Source organism: Amphiura filiformis, chromosome 11 (genome assembly GCF_039555335.1).
Source record: "Amphiura filiformis chromosome 11, Afil_fr2py, whole genome shotgun sequence".
NCBI classification, from domain to species: domain Eukaryota; kingdom Metazoa; phylum Echinodermata; class Ophiuroidea; order Amphilepidida; family Amphiuridae; genus Amphiura; species Amphiura filiformis.
The window spans coordinates 59807362-59823570 of record NC_092638.1 but is presented as its reverse complement, the minus strand read 5'-3'; the positions used below and the strand labels follow the sequence as shown (position 1 = coordinate 59823570).

Below are 16209 nucleotides of genomic sequence, written 5' to 3'. Positions count from 1 at the left end.
CGAAAAGCACTTTAATCAAGTGTTCACAGCCATTTGAACTTCCATTAATGTTGTCTGCTACATGCAGTAAGTATACAAGCCTGCCGAATTCGGAAACCTTGTTTCAAAATTGTCAAGGGCATGTACAGGGGGTTAGAAATCTTTTTGAATAAAATTCTTTCATATTCTTGATTTCCAATGTTGATACCATATTTTGAACTGCAATTCGTATTAAAAAGTTGAAATTTGCAAAATAACACCCCCCGCTACTACTACAATTTACAAAGAAAGACACCATCATGACATGGTATATTAGTATGAAGTACGCAATTCAGTAGGCCCCTATTGTCACATGATCCAGGTCCAGGATTTATGCTAGTTCCAGTAACTGTAACCATCTACTCTACTTCTACTTCTTAGGTAATACTGGACAGGACCAGGCAGTATAAATATCCAGACTTCCGGTTACATCTCAGCTTCTTACACACAAAACAACTGAGGGTGCAGATAACCATAAAAAGGGGTGCGCTAATATACAGTGACTGGAGTGAAGTTTAGATGCAGGTATGCTAGGTGAATTCAAATTTGCCATCAACCTGCATCGTTTTAATTTATCAAAGTAAAGCCCTTGAGTAAACAAAGCCAAAACTGAAAACCTTTTTTTCATAGCACTTTCTGTAGCAAAGTTACATCTTGTCAAAGATTGACTTTCATCAAAAAGATTCAGCTAGCAAAATTCCCCAAAACGGCATTTCGGGGTGTTTCTAGATCTTAGTCTCATTATGATAGCAGCTTTTTTAATGGAACTGCTATCAAAATCCTCTAAAATTCCATGTGTGATTGTCTTATCACCATAAAAAATCATATATTTGGGTCAAGTGAAGTATAGAAAACATATTTATGTAGGTTTCCTTCTTCGCCAGTTTTAAATTTCTATGACAAATATGCATTGACATTGTCGGCGAATTTGGCTGACTAGCAAATGTGTTAACTAAGGTTTGCCTGGGATACCTATTAGATGCTTGCAGAGGTGGAATGTCCGGCTGGCCTTCCCATGTACAGCTGTGCCTTGTGGTCGTTCATGTACTTCCATGCATTTGTGTTGAAGGATTTGGCTGATGTTGATTGAGTGATGACACTGGCTGGGAGTAGACTCCACTGCCTGATGGTTCGTGGGTAGAAGCTGTTCTTGTAGAGCTCTGTTCTGGCTGGATAGTTGATGAATTGGTCAGGTCTATGGCTGTGAGTAACTGGCCTGTCTGTGTTCACTGGTTGGAACTTCCCTGGAACTGTGAGTGGTGAATCTCCAGAGTTGATCTTGTGGAGGCATTGTGAGGCGTGAGATGGTTCTTCTGTCCTGAAGTGAAGGCCATTTCAACTCCTGAAGCTTCTGGGTAACACTGGCTGTACGCTGGTAATTCCTCTTCACAAAGCGAGCTGCCTTCCGCTGGACTGCCTCAAGGGTTGAAATGTGCTTCTGGTAGTGAGGATCCTAGATGGTGCCTGAGTATTCCAGAACTGGTCTAACTATGGATAAGTAGGCTTGTTGTTTGATCTGCTCAGGACAGTACCCCAAGCCAGTATGGGGGAGAGGGGAGCATCCTCCCCACCCAAATATGGGCTTTGCTCCCCTGTGCCCCTCCCCATCAGAGTCCAAACAGAAAATACCACTTTTGGGGGGAAAATGCCACATTTACCCCCATTCAGATCTCACTTCACACCGAAAACCTTTGTCCCACCAGAAAATGTTAATGTTAACCAGTAATGTTTTCGTAATTCAAACATCTCCATTTTAAATTAACCACTATATGATAAATTACTGCTCTTGTGGTGCTGATGACCAAAGTGCTTTTCGGTTTCATGGTACTTCAGTACCCGGTAGTGAAATCTGTTGAATGAAAATCAGTGGCATAGCTAGGGGTTGTGGTGCCCTGAGCTAGAATACAGAATGGTGCCCATAAATTGTAAAACTATTTTTTGCCGACTGAAATTGTCAATTGTTGACCCCAATTTTTTTTGCCCAATATGCTCAAGAATAAAAAAAAAGGGGTCGGGGAGGGGTCGGGATCAAAAAATATTCTCAACCCACATATTTAATACTTCAATATGGCCAAATTTGGTTCATTATCATGCAAAGAGACAAAATGGAAAAAGCAAATTTTGGTAACATATTATATCAGTATAATTTATATGTACACTAAATATTTTGAATTGTTGCCCTCAATTTATTCTAACCAGGGGTGATTCGGCTTCCCCTAAAATGCGGCATCTAGGGCACATGTCTCCCCGCCCCCTAGCTAGGCCTACGCCACTGATGAAATTATAATTAAATGAAATTAAGCTCATCTGATGTACAATGTTACTGCAGGTTTTGAAAAATGCTAATATAAGTCTGATCCTTTAAATATTTTGAGTAGTGTACTACTATCCTGCGCCTTCTAAAGCCACTTCCGGAAGCCACTTCCAGTCCTTCTGGGACTTGAACCCATGTTCTTGGCATTAAAAGACAAGTGCACTAGCATATAGACCAGAAGGGGACATCACTGTTAGGTCTATAACACCAATACACCTATACCTCCGTGACACTATATTGTTTTTCAGGAGAGATTGTTCAATATGCCTTAGTTTCAGTAAATATGGTTTTAAGGTGGTACTACACCCCCTGATAAATTTTGTGACTAATTTTGCATTTTCTCAAAAATAACTTCACACTGGTAATAAAGGTTACGTATATTATTATTATAGGGGCAAGGAATCCAATTCACCTGAAATTTCAGTGATTCAAGACAAGTGGTTCATTATAGAAATGAGGTACATTCTAGAGATACCTCTTTTCTTATCATAAATAACATACTGCTTGTCTTGAGTCACTGAAATTCCAGTGTAGTAACTGGATTCCTTGCCCTTATAATATACATGTACATAACTTTTGTTACCAGTGTGTTATTATTTTTTGAGAAAAATGCAGAAATAGTCACAAATTTATCAAGGGGTGTACATGTAGTACCAACTTAAAATTATTACAAAAATAGCATTTGAAAATAGAAACGGTATTATAGAATCTTGATGTGACTTGTGATGTTAATATTTTTCTTCCAACTTTCATTTTTAGCACAACAACTACACACACGGTCACACCAAAATTGAGTCTACTAACAACAATATGGAATACAGCTGGGATATGGAATCTAGCTGGAAGTACCCAGAAGAACTTTTAAAGGGCTTGAACAATCTACGAGAGCAAAATCAATTGTGTGATGTCATCGTCAGTGTGGGTGGGAAATCTTTTCATGCACACAAAACTGTTCTTGCCGCTACTGGGGACTATTTTCTGGCAATGTTTACATCTGGATTTAGAGAAAGTTCAGACAAGAAGATCAAGATAGATGGTAGTGCAGCGGCCTTTGAGATATTACTCAACTTTGCATACACTGGTAAGGTGGGGAATTCACAGGTATCTACTTGTTGCTATGAGGTACTTGAGATGGCATGTTATATGCAGTTTACAAGATTTGTGCAAACCTGCTCTTCCAGCATAAAAACACTACTGATGAGGGACGAATATAAACTGTCTGTATGTGATGTTTGTAAGGTCATGTTGCTTGCCGAGAAACACAGCAACCTGAAAGAACTTCATGAAGCTTCGTTGAAGTACTTGGAGGATCATGTGGAAGGTTTGAAGTGCTTGGAAGTATTTCTAGAGAATACAACCATGACTTTCCTGCAAGCTTTTCTGTCCCGGGAAAACCTAGGGAGTGAAGATGATGAAAATCATGTAAGTATAAGCCTTCATGTGTTGAAGTTAGAGCCTGGCACAAGGGCTTAGGGTTCACAACTATAAGTGCTCCCTTAAATACTTTTAAAACAAAATTGGAATGAAGCAGAGACATTCAGGATTCCATATGGAGGATATATATATATAGAGGCTGTCAGATTTACATTACAACATGCCTATGGAACTATTTTTAAGTTTTTACACCACTGTGACCTTCTACCCCTCGTGTGAACCACAGGGGGCATAGAAAAAAATGGAACCAATCAAATTTTTATCATTTCAGGTTCACGGATGCCAAAAAAATTGGTTCTATAATGTAAGAAAATAAAGTCTCAAACCCATAGTACCTTGCACCAATATACATATGTGCATGTTAATCTCTAAAATAGTTGCAATTGTATATAAGGCGACGAAAAAAGAAAACCCTGTTCTACGGGCCCGACCGACCCAGATTTTGAACAAATTGGGGGAAAAAAAATTCCTGTACAAATGAATGCCGACCCAAATTTCAGAAATTTCAGGACCAAATTTTTTTTTTTTTTGTATCTTCTCAAATTGCAAATTATTTACAGATTTTAGTGATTTTTTGGTCATTTCAAAAAAAAAAAAAAAAAAAAAAAAAAAAAAAAGGCTGACCGACCGACCCAACTTGAAAGGACCGTCCCCCATAGAACAGGATTTCTTTTTTTTCGTCGCCTAAGTACCAGTATTTGAAATATTGTAGCATACATTTAACATATTTGTTATATGTGCTTGTATCAACTATAACCACAGGCCCTAGAGTTGGTAATCAACTGGCTGAAACATGACTGGGAAAACCGGAAGAAACACTCACACCAACTTCTACAGAAGGTTCGTCTCGGACTTGTTGCTTCAGAAGATATCAAAGAGCTTGTTAGTCCAGAAATACTTGGCATCCCAGAGTGTTTAGACTTGGTTAACCAGGTGCTTCAGGAGCAAGCATCCAAGAAACCTAGAGATGTCCTGGCATTTGAGAACCCAGAAATTGCAGCAACAAGGAGTACTATTATGGTATGGCATGATTGTAAATAAACAGCAAATTTTAGTGAACATCAAATATGAATAGGTTTGCATGCTGACATGCAGGGGTAGCGCTGCATTTTGGGGTCCCGGACCCGCCAAAATACAGTTATAACCCCCTAATTTTAAGTTTTCTGTAAGCATTTGTGCAACTCTGGACTCGCCAAACTCTACTAGGGACCCCTTACTTTTTTTAATTTTCTGCAAGTTCAGGGATCCCTGCGGACACTGGAGTGTTTTGATCTAGCGCTACTCTTGCTGACATGTATAATCTGGAGGCCTTTTAAGGTGGTACTACACCCATTGATAAATTTGTGACTATTTTTCTCAAAAAAAATAGCACACTAACAAAAGTTATGTATGTGGCAAGGAATCCAGTTACTACACTGGAATTTCAGTGACTCAAGTACGTTATTTATGATAAGAAAAGAGGTACCGCTAGAATGTACCTCATTTCTTAAGGGTTTACCGTCGTAACTAAACCGTTCGATCAAATTTTTTTAAATTGACATATTTTGTACATTAATATGTGTAGATAATAAATCAGTAAAAAAAACAGGGGGTGCCGGACCTCACTTTTGAGCTACAGCCGTTTTAAAAGAGGTGTACATTTCCAAAAATCTCTGTACACTTCAATGGCAAAATCAGCAATTTTCTTAAAATAGACAACCTTTTGCGTTGTAGAAAAAAATTGTATCGATAAAATTTTTTAAATTTTATATATGTTATGAAAAATAAAAAGCTCTGCAAATCGCGCAAAAAAAAATTTGGGGGTACCGGACCTTGACCAAAATAGGTCAAAAATGCATTTTTTCTGCGACACCATGCGTAGTTAATTGCGTACATGGATATTTTGGTGCGTACCAACGCGCTGGTATACACGCGCAATCTGATGCCGGATAAGCGTTCGTTTACGCATATGGCCACAAAAAAGGAATTGTCTGTTTACGCAGGAAAGTTGTCACTGTAAAAAGAGTTACCTAAGAAGTTACCATAATAGGAACAATGTCGATTATTAAGACTTCATGCCTTAATATTCTTACTAATTTGGTGTATTTTGGTCATAAACGGGTGTAAGAAAGACTCCCATTCCGCAATCTGCATAAGATATTGGACCAAAGAGTTATCAAGTTACACAAATTGAGGAATTTTCAGCTTTCACCATGTTCACCTGACTCGGTCGACCAAAAAGAGGATTTATTAAACATGTTAAAGCAAAGCGTTTGACACAATGGCCGGAAGTGTTTGACTATAATAGCTTATAATAGGCCTACAATTATTATAGACTGCTGCCCTCAGTCGTCAACCGTCTGTACATGCGAAGTGTAGACGGCTGATTGGAATTAGTCTACAATTATTATAGGCATAGGCCTACTTAGCATGCTTAGTGCCGTTTACCGAGAGGAACACTTTTTTGGTTACAAAAATTTATAATACGGAATTATATCGAGGTGGATTCATATCACATTGCAGTTCAATTAAAGCAAAGTTAAACACTGGGTTGCCTATAGCTGTAGAAAAACGTTTGGCCTATTAGGCTATGATATTATTTTTGTAAATGTATGACACATTTTTTTGAAATTGAATAGTTTTGATGGTGTTGTCTATATCGCATGCATTATGAATTCACACGTAGTAGGCCTAGGTCTTTACCCAATAAAACAAAATACTTTAAAGATTTAAATGTTGGATTATAAACTTGCCGTGTGGTGCGTTTTATTACGAAACGTTCTACAAACGTATAACCTTTAATATTTAGGCCTATAATATATCGGTAGCGGTTACACAACATTTAGGCCAAAATATTATTAAAACGAATTAACCAATTTATCCAACACTCGTTTAGGCCTAATGTTTAAAAAAAAACTTGATTTTTGTGTTTGTTGGGTAGGCCCATAGACATGGCCTAACTTTATACCATCTATTGGACCCTACTGTCGTAAGCCTACTTTGGGGGACGGGTCCAGGGGTCCAGGTCCGTTATCAGTGGAACGCTGGCACGCTGGTTTGTAGGCCTACATGTTATATTTAAGCGGCCACATTTCTTACGCTCAGCAAACATTGTTTTCTTTATTTTGTGGCCCTGGTTATCGCTGGTGCGCAAAAATAGCATTGACACGCACAACACGCATCGTTCTCTGCGATGTCTGCAACGCAACGCCGAAAGCACGACGCTGGAGTACGCACGCGTTGAAAAGAGGCGCAATAGTCGAGTCGAATCGGGTGACGACGGAAAACCCTTAACATATATAATGAACCACTTGTCTTGAATCACTGAAATTTCAGTGAAGTAATTGGATTCCTTGCCCCTATAATATACATAACTTTTGTTACCAGTGTGTAGTTATTTTTTGAGAAAAATGCAAAATTTATCACAAAATTTATTTGGGGGGTAGGGCTATAGTACCACCTAACTTTATTCCAATATCACATAATGTTATAACCAATATTAAGAAGGTGATAAGTAAGGCCAGGTGTAAGCATCACTTGAATTATAAAGCTACAACTATTCGTAAATTTGTCAACACAACACCAGGTTTTGCCATTTTCACCCTCAGTCAAAATCCATGCCCAACAAGCCATGTCCCCAAGGGGGGGGGGCACTCATATATGAAAGTTGTAAGCATCCATGTTAAAGAAAACACAGTTTTAGGGTGGTTTTGAAAAGCAAAACGAGGATCCGTGCAGATCCGACTTTGAGTCTCAAAACACTCATTTTAATAAAAGAAGGGGTGTTTTTTAAGGACGATTCTCACTTGGGGTAGTTTTTAAAAATTACTCAATTAACTGACATTAGTGGTGACATATTTATCAAGTGGCACAAAAGAGTGGTTTTGAGCAATTTTACTAACCAGATTTTTAAAAAAATCGGAGCCGACTTCAACAGCGCCAATTTTAAGCCTTCTGATATCATCACTGTCACTGACTGACACTACTGACACACACAATGTCTATCCTTGTTTAGGGGCAAATTTCAAACCAATTCCTCACTTAGGGTATTTTTATTTGAGTAAAATCATTGTTAGTTTGTCATATTTTTGACATCCTACCTTAGGGTTATTTTTGAAAGTCAATTCATGTAGTTGCTTACAACTTTTATACATGAGTGACCCCCTGGGGTCCCCAAGGTGTTCTACCAGTCCCCCTCCATCAGCTGACAGTTTAAATAGGTGTCTGTGTCCAGCATCCCAGTTTAAGTGTGAAATGGTATTTTTAGAGGTGTAGCGATTGGTGGGCGGTCGGGGGGACAAGTTTCCCCAAGGGCCAGCCACCAGTTACCACGTGGGCAAAGTCTGAAGGGAATATTTGGAAGGATAAAGCAAATGAAATAATTAAAAAAGGCAAAATGGAAAAAGTTAAGCAAAGTGCCTTGTTTGGAATGAGAAATAGCTGCTGGGGTGCGGGTGTAAGGCTCCAGGGTGTAACAAGGGGGGAAAAGGAGGGCATGTGCCCTTGGTGCTATGTAACACATGGATCTGGATAGCCAAGGGCCCTAAAAATGTAAATTTAGTACTGGTTGCCCCCTCTTGGCCCAATATACCATTACTAAATTGACCAAAAGTTGTTCAATTTCCTTTGGCCCGGCTTTAGGCTACATATTGTCCTTATTTTGGGGTGCTCATTTGTCCAAGTAAAGTGATTTTAGTAACGGGTCAGCAGGATGATTTCATTGCTGTTTTGTCTGTACATTAAAAATGCTCATTAATTGTAAACTCTGTTTGTTTTTTTGACAGGCACCAATCATATCACGTTTCGGGGATTTTCAATTTTATGCTGCAGAACATAAAGACTGGGTAAATCTGGACAAGTTTGCCACTTTGCCTGAATTTGCCAAGTACTTGATTGTTGCAGATGGACTCCTGTATGCAGTGGGAAATAAAGCAGGTTTTTACAGTTACCAAGCTGCAGACAACAAGTGGGTCCAGTTGCCACCAATGTCCCATTGTCACGACAATACTACATTTTTGTCTTTAGGTAGGCAAGTTCACATCATTGAATATAGATGGTGTCCTTTATGAAATGTATCAACATGGCATGCCATTTGAGTAGAATTTGGCAGTGTACTTTAAAAAAAAACGCTTACTTTACTGTGTAAGCGTATGGGGGAAAATTCAAAATTCATTTTTATCCTGTGTAAATCCCATGTTGTAAAGTCTAAATGTGTTGTGTATTCACTGATGCCTAAATAACCACACACAAGCAACTGGACATCATGAAAGTAAAGCTCATTTTAGCTAAAATGATTTGGAATATCATGTCATTAAGCACAGGTTTCAATGGGAGAATGCCGAGTCATGCTAATTGGCAAGCCATGATTTGGAGGTGAACAAACTTTTATGATCCAAATATTTGCAAATTTGGGCAATTTTAAGGCAATACACTTTTGGTCATAACTTTGTAATTTTTTAACCTACAGACATGGTTGAACATTATTTCTTTATGGAAAATTGTCATCTTTCATTTTATTGCATTTTTTAAAAGGAGACAGTTTAAACTTCAAAATTTTATGATTCTTCTTACTAGGAGGCCACATCTATTCATTTGCCATCATTCTGGAAGGACCATCTGCCACTGGACGAATAATAATGGAGCGTTATGATATAAATGAGAAGAAGTGGGAAGTTGTGAAACCACCTCCAGGCAATTTAAACACCCCGATACTTCTGCAGTGGTATTTGAGGGGAAGATCTTTGTGAGCAGTGTGAGGCAAACGGCAGGCAGACCTCGTGGCCCCGGAAGACCACTCAGTTCTGATTACATACATGAAGACCTGATGATATATGACCCAGGGACAGACAACTGGCAAGTAAATAGTAAGTATCTGAGCATTATTGCTAGCATTTTTACACCTGTGAGTTGTTTACATGAATGTTAGTCCTAGGAACAAAATTGTTTGATTGGCGTAACATAAAAAACAATTAGGGTAGGTCGGTCGGGAATTTTTTGTTTTATTATTTAAAAAAAAAAACTTGGAACTTTTTTGTTACTTTTAAAAAAAATTTTTATTTATTTTTATTTTTTCTATTTTTTTGCAAAAAAAATCAGAAAAAAATCTCCTTAATTATATATCCCCACCCCCCCAGAAAAATATTGTTTCTTTCCACACTCAGTTGGCTGCTATTTTTTCTTCTTACCATTTAAGATTCTCTTGGTGCATAGAGTTTCTGTGTACTGTATGCAAGATGATGGACCGTACTCCCTAGTAGATGTGTTTGCACACATCATCGGGTGTATTACATAGTGACGGATGTTGATCACAAATGTATCAAAAAATGGGCACCGGGAAAACTTTGTGCAGGTAAATTGTATTGGGCATAGATTATAAACTTGCAATTAATGTTCAGCAATTCATGTGTCTATTAAAAGTAGACCCTTGAAAGATATTTTCAAAACGTTAAAATGTAGTAATATTTTACATCTCGCATGTGTAATAGATTACCAAAGTTATCCGTCACTATGTCTTGCACAATTATTTTGAGAGCTCAATATCTGCCACTATGGATTTTAGTGTAAAGTGCAGATCCGTCACTATGTACTTTAATGCACCTGATGACATCTAGAAATACATGTAGGTGATTTGTTTGGTAATATTGTGATTTATTCCATAAATGTTATGTCAATTAAAACTATCGGCCTAATGTATGATTTCCTTCAAATTTTAATGTTGTTATTCCTTACCCAGAATGCTGAAATAATAACTGCCAGGAAGGGTTTCTGTCCATTTTAAGCTGAAGTAACAAGGATAAGTGAAAGAACCCCACTGGTTATATTGGCCGTTTAACATGCAGTTCTATGGGGGAATTAAATTCATAAGACTTTATGTCTAAATTGCTTTGTTGATCGACCTATAAACACAACAAATTTGGGTCATTCTTCGGTAAGGTGCACCATTGCAGTCCCTCCACTTTCAGGAATCATAACTAAAATACGAAACATGATTTCAAATTTTATTTTTTGCAGTTGTTTAGTATTGACGTTCCTTTTATATCTCAAAACATCAAAATATTAGAAGAAGTTCTTATGCAGGATGTCACAACCCCCAAAACCCCATGTCCCGATTGGGGTCATCAAAATTTTTGATGCTGATATCTTTTAGTGGATAACTTCAGCATCGTAAAAAACACCAGGAATGACAAGTTATTTATTGTATATTGTAGAAAAAGTTATTGTAACACATCTTTCATAGCCAGGAGAAAAAATAATTTCAACCTATATGTCTAAAATTTAAGAGGCCGGTCGACTGCATATCCGTCAGTACACGCTTTTCAATACGGAATAAATGCTAACCTCTCGTGACATCATCCCGAGCAGCAAAGTTAATTTCCCATTGAAAAGCGTGTATTGACGGATATGCAGTTTACCGTTCTGCTAAAGACAACTGGTAGGCTGTTATCAAAATTGACACAAATTTGCATAATGTTAATTAATTTGCATATTTGCATATTAAATTCATTCTACCACTCAAACGATTATTTTTATTCCTGTTATAATTTATACTTTATTATACAGAGATGGAACGAAGAGAAGTGAGGAAATTGGAGGGTTTGTATGTCCCATTCTTTTTTGTCTACAAAGGCCAGTTGTACCGAATCTTGTACCTGTACGAGTGTGGATATCCTTACTATCATGTCAGCCCTGTGATTCTCAAAGCCCAAGATAATGGCACCATGGAAGTTACTATAAGGAAACAAGATGGACGGCTCTATGTGGATGATGAGATTCTTATCGATGGCAAACACTTTAATATTGATGAGGGAGTTATTGTTCGTTCATATCAGCAGGATTTAGAACCTGGGAGTTATTTTCCAGAGCTTCCTGATAAAACTTTATACAATAGCACCCCTGTGTGGTTTACATTTGATAGGAAGAAGTTGAGCAGTGAGTTTTACACATACTCAAAAAAATCGAAATCAAATGGCAGCTACCAAAATTCTTCCTGTGCCTATTTATGCTGACAGTGTTTTTCCTTAGTTATGTGTTGGCCCACAAACAAGTTTGGCCTTTTTGTGTGTGATGTTTATTTGGATTACATTTCCAAATGTGCCAATATCAATAGGGGTGCAATTTCATTGGACTTTGAGTGAATCGCTGGAATTGATTCTCACAAAAGTGTCTGTGCAAGCAGCATTGACTACAATGTCAAATAATACTATCCTTTTTAGCTTGGTTTTTGTATTATGTTAGCCAAAGAGAGTACATGTATATACTGTGCCAAAAAGTATCTTTAAGTCCGGTTCTACGCAGCGTGATGTGATACTGCGATGCTATAAAAATTGAAATCTGAGCCAGGTGTTTATTCTCATCAGTTTGTTACTTTTAAAACTGGACCTTGGTCTAACCAAATGCTTGTAACTACTTGTAGGTCACATTGGATTCAATGGGGTGTCATAAAGTGCAGGATTAGATATTGCATCTATTGAAAAAATTAATTTACCCATATGGTTTATTTTTAAAATTAGGATTTTTTCCCAAGTGTAAGGATACTTTTTTGGCGCAGTATATAAATGCAAAGAGTTTTGAGTCCAATATGTTTGCTTGTCGCTCTTGGAGGTACATGTATAATACTGTACCCATGTATTATTTTGTTATGTGGCAAAAGTCTGGTGCCTAAACCAAAAACCTAAAAGTAGCACCTGCATAATGTTTGATTGTGTTTTCTATATCTTCGAGACCTACCAATTCAAAATCTGGCAGATGCCACCCTGGCACCCTTGGGCATTTTGAAATAAATGATGCCAAAACAGGCCCTGGCGCAAGGGATTTCAAAGTGGTGCGGCGCTCACAATATATTATCCAATGCGAGCGTTGCGATCGAAGCGCGAGAGGAGCGTCTAATGGCGTGGGATCCAGAAAATGTTTATTTCTGGATGCGCTTAAGAGGGCATTTCCTGTTGTTTTTTAAACAAAATTGCAGATATTCTAGGTTTATTAAAGGTCATGAAAACATTTTTAAAACATTGTATCCAGAAACACAACAACATATTTAGTATTAGTGTTCATTTTAAAATTGCTTTTAAATAAGAGAAATACTTTTTTTTTTTTTGCTTTGCCACAAAACTGGTGCTGCGATCGCTTGACCAGTCTCTAAGGTTGCACTGGCCCTGCAAAGTGACCGGCATCGGTGTATACAGGGGTCAAAAATTGAAAGTGTTCAAATATCACTTCAAAGTATATCAAATTATTCGTCTAGACCCAAGGATCACAAATATGTAATTTTGATATATTGAACACTTTATCACTTCGTCTAATACAAATAGAAAAAGATATTAAAACAAAGTTTTCTCACAAACTACATGTACCGGTATGTAAGACATTAGGTTACAATCATGTAAAATATGAAAGGGCTACTAAATGCAAAACCCAGGGGAGTAGCATGAGCATCAGGGGCCCATGGACAAGGAACAGTACAGGCCCTTTTAACCAGGGTGGGATTTAGCCTACCTTATGGGCCCTGGGCCAGGCTAAAATTTGGAGGCCCCGAACTCACGTGCCGAGGAAGGCATGTACACTCAAGTCAGTGGCCAAGTTTTTGGTAACTAAAGGGGGACTAACATATTTTGTTCAATTCAATTCTACTTTGGCCCCAGATCAACATAAATTTTGGTATTTGAATGCGTGCGAAGTGCAGAAAATTTTACAATTTTGCCCTATTTTGACCAAAAAACATGCTGTTATTGGGGTTAAAAGAAAATTGCCCTGGACCCGGGCCCATCTGGCCCAATGGTATAAAAATCCGGCCATGCTCTCCATTATCAGTCCTTATTTCATTTTTGCTTTTGTGCTAGGGGCCCCTGAACCCTCGGCCCATGGACTTCGTCCACCCTGTTCCCCCGCTTGCTACGTGCCTGGCAAAACCTGAGATCGATGGTGGAGGTAAACTTTTTGAATGACCCTTGTATATGCTATGCAAAAATACTGTTGATATTAAACATGAGATTCATGAGGTACATTGAGGAATAATAGGAGTTTTAATATTTTAAAAATCCTTTTCAACTGAGTCAATTGTTCTGACAGACAGCTCATTATTAGCCCAATATTCAGTTAAGGGACCATTCACAAACACTTGTTAGGGGGGCTGATGCAAAAAAATTTCATTGCAAAATTTTTCGGGCCCCCTTTACAGACCTCAAAAATTTCAGGGCCCTCCTTTTTGACATGAAAATTATGGGTCAACCCCATAGAAAAGTATATAAACTCAATTTTAGCAGGAAAATTTGGGGTAATTCCCCCCCCTCTTAGGAGGGTCAAAAAATTTCAGGGCCCCTTTTTGCATCAGGCCCCCTAGCAAGTGTTTGTGAACGGTCCCTAAATGCAACAACCGATCCAACTTGGTCTGGTGACACAGTGTGGTGGGCTAATTTGCTGTAAAGTTTTGTGTCAGGTGTTTTGCATATTTGTGAATATGAATGACCTTATTTGCATATTTTACTTGTAATAATGCCATTACTCCACTCTGAAGCTTACATGCAATAACCAATGAACTTCTAACTTAATAGGGTGATAGAGTATGATCACCTCTTGTGTTGTATAGCTTGTGTCATGCTATTTGCACATTTATGAATATGAATGACTTCAAATTACAAACCTTAATTACAAATTACAAACCTTTGTTGTGGGGGCCAAATTTAATAAATGAATAGTGTAATTCTAGTTACTTGATCATTCATGTCACATGTTTTGTTATTTACTGGCTCATTTAGACTAGTGTAGAATATGTTATTTTTATTTCAATCAGGCTTTGTTTTTTTCTGCGCAGTGTATGGTATTTATATCATGATAATCTCTAACCATGCTAACATTGCTTGGTGCCGGCTTATTAGGGAGTGTTCATTAATACTTTGGTAGGGGGGCTGGTCTACCTCAAATTTTTCACTCGAAAACTTTTTTGACCCCCCCCTCGATGGACTGCTAAACTTTTTTGACCCCCCCATTATCATATAACAAACATACTTAGTGTTGTTTCCAGTGGTGTGGTATCTGGGTCACATGTCATTGAGAGAGGCAAATGTTTGAAACATTCCCGGTGGGACAATTGCGCATGAAATACAAGCACAAGCAAATTTTCATTTTATACTTAATTTAGATTTGTCCCAAATCAGGGTGTTTATCTGATTTCACAGGGTTAAATGAAATAGAGGATTTATTTGGAGGTTCATAGGTGCATAATTTGGATCCGTGGCTATTATGATAGTACTGTACAAATGCGTGTGAACCGCCCAAAAAATTTGGCCATATTGAAGCTTGAATGGTCAAATATTGTTAAAATTAGAACTAATTGATGCAAAAAGCTAAATACATTGTATGAGATTAATTTGGTCACGCAAATGTACACAGGTATCAGTTTTGGCCCCCAAAGACCGTGGTACCTGGGCCTGTGCCCACTCTGCCTATGGTAAATCTACCCAGGTCCTTTGTGTACAAAATAATTTTGCAATGAGAAATAGTAAACTGAACATGCTGAAGTGTGCAGTTTACATGCAAAGAAATCCAATTTATTTTCAATATTTTCTTGATTTAGTTGTATTTGATCAGATTGGTACATAATCATACTGATTTGTAGCCTACTTTGAAGAGATATAAAATTTTATGATAAAAAGTGCCAGTGTTTCTTAGACCAACCCAGATGTTGCATGTTGCTGATCATCTTTAATGTTATATTAATTCATAGATATGTGTACACTAAGTGCCATCATTTTTTCAAACAAAAGCACTCAAAATGAAAACTTGCCCATGTTAAAAGTGATATAGAGGGTCTCAATGCGCGCAAAGCGCGCAACAATTTTGGGTTTTGAAGAGGAAAACTTTTTGGCCCCCTTTCCTACCACCTAAAACTTTTGGTCCCCCTCTTTTAAGGTCCAAAACTTTTTTGGGCCCCTCCCTTTTTACCAGCCCCCCCCCCCCACCAAAGTATTTCTGAACACTCCCTTAACAGCCAGATCATGTGGCTTATCACATGGTTGTGGCTTTATGCCATGCCACCTTTCAGCAAAATGCCCTATTTTTGTTCTTTCCAGCCACTTGTTGACAATTCAGGCCGATTGCCCCCCCACACACCGGACAGGTTGATGCTAATAACCCCATTATAGAGCTAAAGTGTTGTATCTTGCTTTTACCACTCTACCCAAGTGTATAATGGAGCTGTATATGGGAAGTAGTCAGGGGGGCACTTAACACAAATTACCATACTGGTATGTTCCCCCGGAAAAACCCCCCTTTTTGGATTTCACAGCTCCAAAAGACCTCAATTTGACCAAGATAAAGCTCATAAAGACCATTGATTTTCATAATATGAGATCTAAAAGACACCTAAATTGCTCATTCCACACATTTCTTAATTTTCAGGTGATTCTCAATCAGAAAGCCAAGGAAAACCCTTGATTTTGACTGTTCACTGCTGTAAAGACACCATTTAA

The 16209-nt window shown here is 38.0% G+C and overlaps 1 protein-coding gene across 1 annotated transcript; it reads left to right on the top strand.

Annotated features, from left to right (window-relative positions):
• The first annotated feature begins 3097 nt into the window (after nt 1-3097).
• On the top strand, nt 3098-15597 carry LOC140165098 (kelch-like protein 25). The gene is made up of 5 exons (XM_072188524.1): nt 3098-3754; nt 4529-4786; nt 8530-8770; nt 9320-9609; nt 11306-15597. The coding sequence occupies exons 1-4, from the start codon at nt 3143-3145 to the stop codon at nt 9490-9492; spliced, it is 1284 nt and encodes a 427-aa protein (XP_072044625.1). The 5' UTR covers nt 3098-3142; the 3' UTR covers nt 9493-9609; nt 11306-15597.
• Nucleotides 15598-16209: the final 612 nt, after the last annotated feature.

Coding starts and splice junctions, on each gene's coding strand:
- LOC140165098 (XM_072188524.1), top strand. CDS start 3,143: ATGGAATACAGCTGGGATATGGAATCTAGCTGGAAGTACCCAGAAGAA. Junction 3,755..4,528: donor GTGAAGATGATGAAAATCAT/GTAAGTATAAGC, acceptor CTATAACCACAG/GCCCTAGAGTTGGTAATCAA. Junction 4,787..8,529: donor CAACAAGGAGTACTATTATG/GTATGGCATGAT, acceptor TTTTTTTGACAG/GCACCAATCATATCACGTTT.